The following is a 1924-nucleotide window of genomic DNA, read 5'->3' as shown; positions in this document are numbered from 1 at the left end:
TCTTTCCAATGTGAAGATAAATTGGCATTGAACCATGCAGCAGGTGACAAAACTAAATCTAATTGCCAACAGATCTGGAGATAAAATATCATTTCATCGTGATTCACATAGCTCTGTCAAAATCAGCATAATGTGAACCTAGCCTATTGGTGATTATGTTCCGTTAAAAGGAACCTAAGAAAGAAAGAAAAGCCAAAAGCATGACTTAAGTAATAAGAGAAATATAACAAACATACATGAGGAGCATGGGGAAAAAGTCTTCCATATTCCTCAATGTATGGGGAGTAATATAAAGAAGGAAGGAAAGTATCAAGAAATTATGTCCATCAAACACATATTGCATGAAACAGGGACATTGTCTTTTGGATGGAGGATTCAGGAACAGACAGTATCAATAAGAAGAACATATCTAAAAAGAGTATCATCAATGTCTTGTGCACAGGACTAACAAAAGCTCAAGGATATGTGCACTAGGGTTGAGTATACCACCTTTTTGATATCTGTCCCAATATTGCAATCAGTTTGTAAATTGAGTGCCACAGGAAACAGTTGAGTGACGAAAAAATTAATTTTCTAATATAAGATTACTGACTGCAGATAAGTAAAGGTTACATATTAAAAGAAGGAATTGGTGGCTGCCACTTTCTCCCCACAGCTTTCACAGCTTCTCTTATGTCCTTATTCCTCAAAGTGTATATTATAGGGTTTAGCATTGGAGTAACGACACTATATAATACTGAGATTAGTCTGTCTTTTTCCAATGAGTAAGCTGAGATTGGCCGTACGTATGTGAAAAGGGCGCTGCCATAATAGAGAAGGACAATGATCAGGTGGGAGGCACATGTAGAAAATGCTTTGCGTCTCCCCTCCGAGGAGCGGATCCTCAAGATGGCAGAGATTATGTAAAGGTAGGAAAGGACAATACACAGAAAAGGAATCCAACCAATGAAGACTCCAATGGAGAGCAATGCCAGTTCATTGACAGAAGTGTCCCCACAAGACAAGATCAGCAAAGGAGGAATGTCACAGAAGAAATAATTAATCTGGTTGTTTCCACAGAAGGGCAGGCGGAATGTCAGTACTGTGTGCACCACTGAATTGAGGAAACCACCAGTCCAGCAAGAGGCTGCTAACTGGCTATACAGGACCTTGTTCATAATAACTGAATACCTTAAGGGCTTACAGATTGCAATGTAATGATCATACGCCATGGCTGCCAGGAGGAGACATTCTGATCCCACAAAGAAAATGAATGCAAAAAGTTGAGCCACACATCCCCCGAAGGAAATGCTTTTCTTCTTTGATACAAGATGCACCATCATCTGGGGGACATTGGTGGTGGTGTAACAGATGTCAAGAAAGGCCAAATTCCCTAGAAAATGATACATGGGTGTGTGTAAATGTGGATCAGCCATGGTCACCAAAATAATGAATGTATTTCCTCCCAAAGTACACAGATAAGTTAAAAAGAAGATGGTGAATAGTAAAAACTGCAATTCACTTAGGTTGGAAAATCCCAAAATGATGAATTCTGACAGAACTGTTTGATTCTTTCCTTCCATGATGTTCCTAGTTTCCTTTTGGAAACTGGGCAAAAAGAAGAACAGATGACAAGAATCATATGCTGCGATAGTGATGGTCTGCAAAACAAGGGAACAAAAGTGTTCCAAATAAAAATCATCACCATCTATGTCAGATTCCAACCCAAAGAAGCAGCTTCCCTTCGTATATCAGAGCTCACATCTGTCACCAAACACAGACTAAGTATATCCAATATTTCATTTGTCAATAAAATCTCTAAAATATGCAGCACAGACAGCATTTAATTAGAAAGAAAGCCACAGAAGGGCACCATTTGCTCTAAGAGTCCTGTCTTAATAATGGCTGGGTCAGATCCACCTGCATTTTCTTGGTGAGGTGTGAA

The 1924-nt window shown here is 39.2% G+C and overlaps 1 protein-coding gene across 1 annotated transcript; it reads right to left on the bottom strand.

Annotated features, from left to right (window-relative positions):
- Nucleotides 1–608: 608 nt before the first annotated feature.
- On the bottom strand, nt 609–1562 carry LOC124226051 (olfactory receptor 5V1). Its single transcript, XM_046638851.1, has one exon. The coding sequence runs from the start codon at nt 1560–1562 to the stop codon at nt 609–611; it is 954 nt and encodes a 317-aa protein (XP_046494807.1).
- Nucleotides 1563–1924: the final 362 nt, after the last annotated feature.

The sequence above is a fragment of the Equus quagga genome, chromosome 15 (assembly GCF_021613505.1).
Source record: "Equus quagga isolate Etosha38 chromosome 15, UCLA_HA_Equagga_1.0, whole genome shotgun sequence".
Classification (NCBI taxonomy): domain Eukaryota; kingdom Metazoa; phylum Chordata; class Mammalia; order Perissodactyla; family Equidae; genus Equus; species Equus quagga.
Note: the sequence above shows the minus strand (reverse complement) of the source record. Positions and strands in the feature narration are given on the sequence as shown.

What these genes read in the sequence shown, in the direction of transcription:
- LOC124226051 (XM_046638851.1), bottom strand. Translation starts at nt 1,562, where the DNA reads ATGGAAGGAAAGAATCAAACAGTTCTGTCAGAATTCATCATTTTGGGA.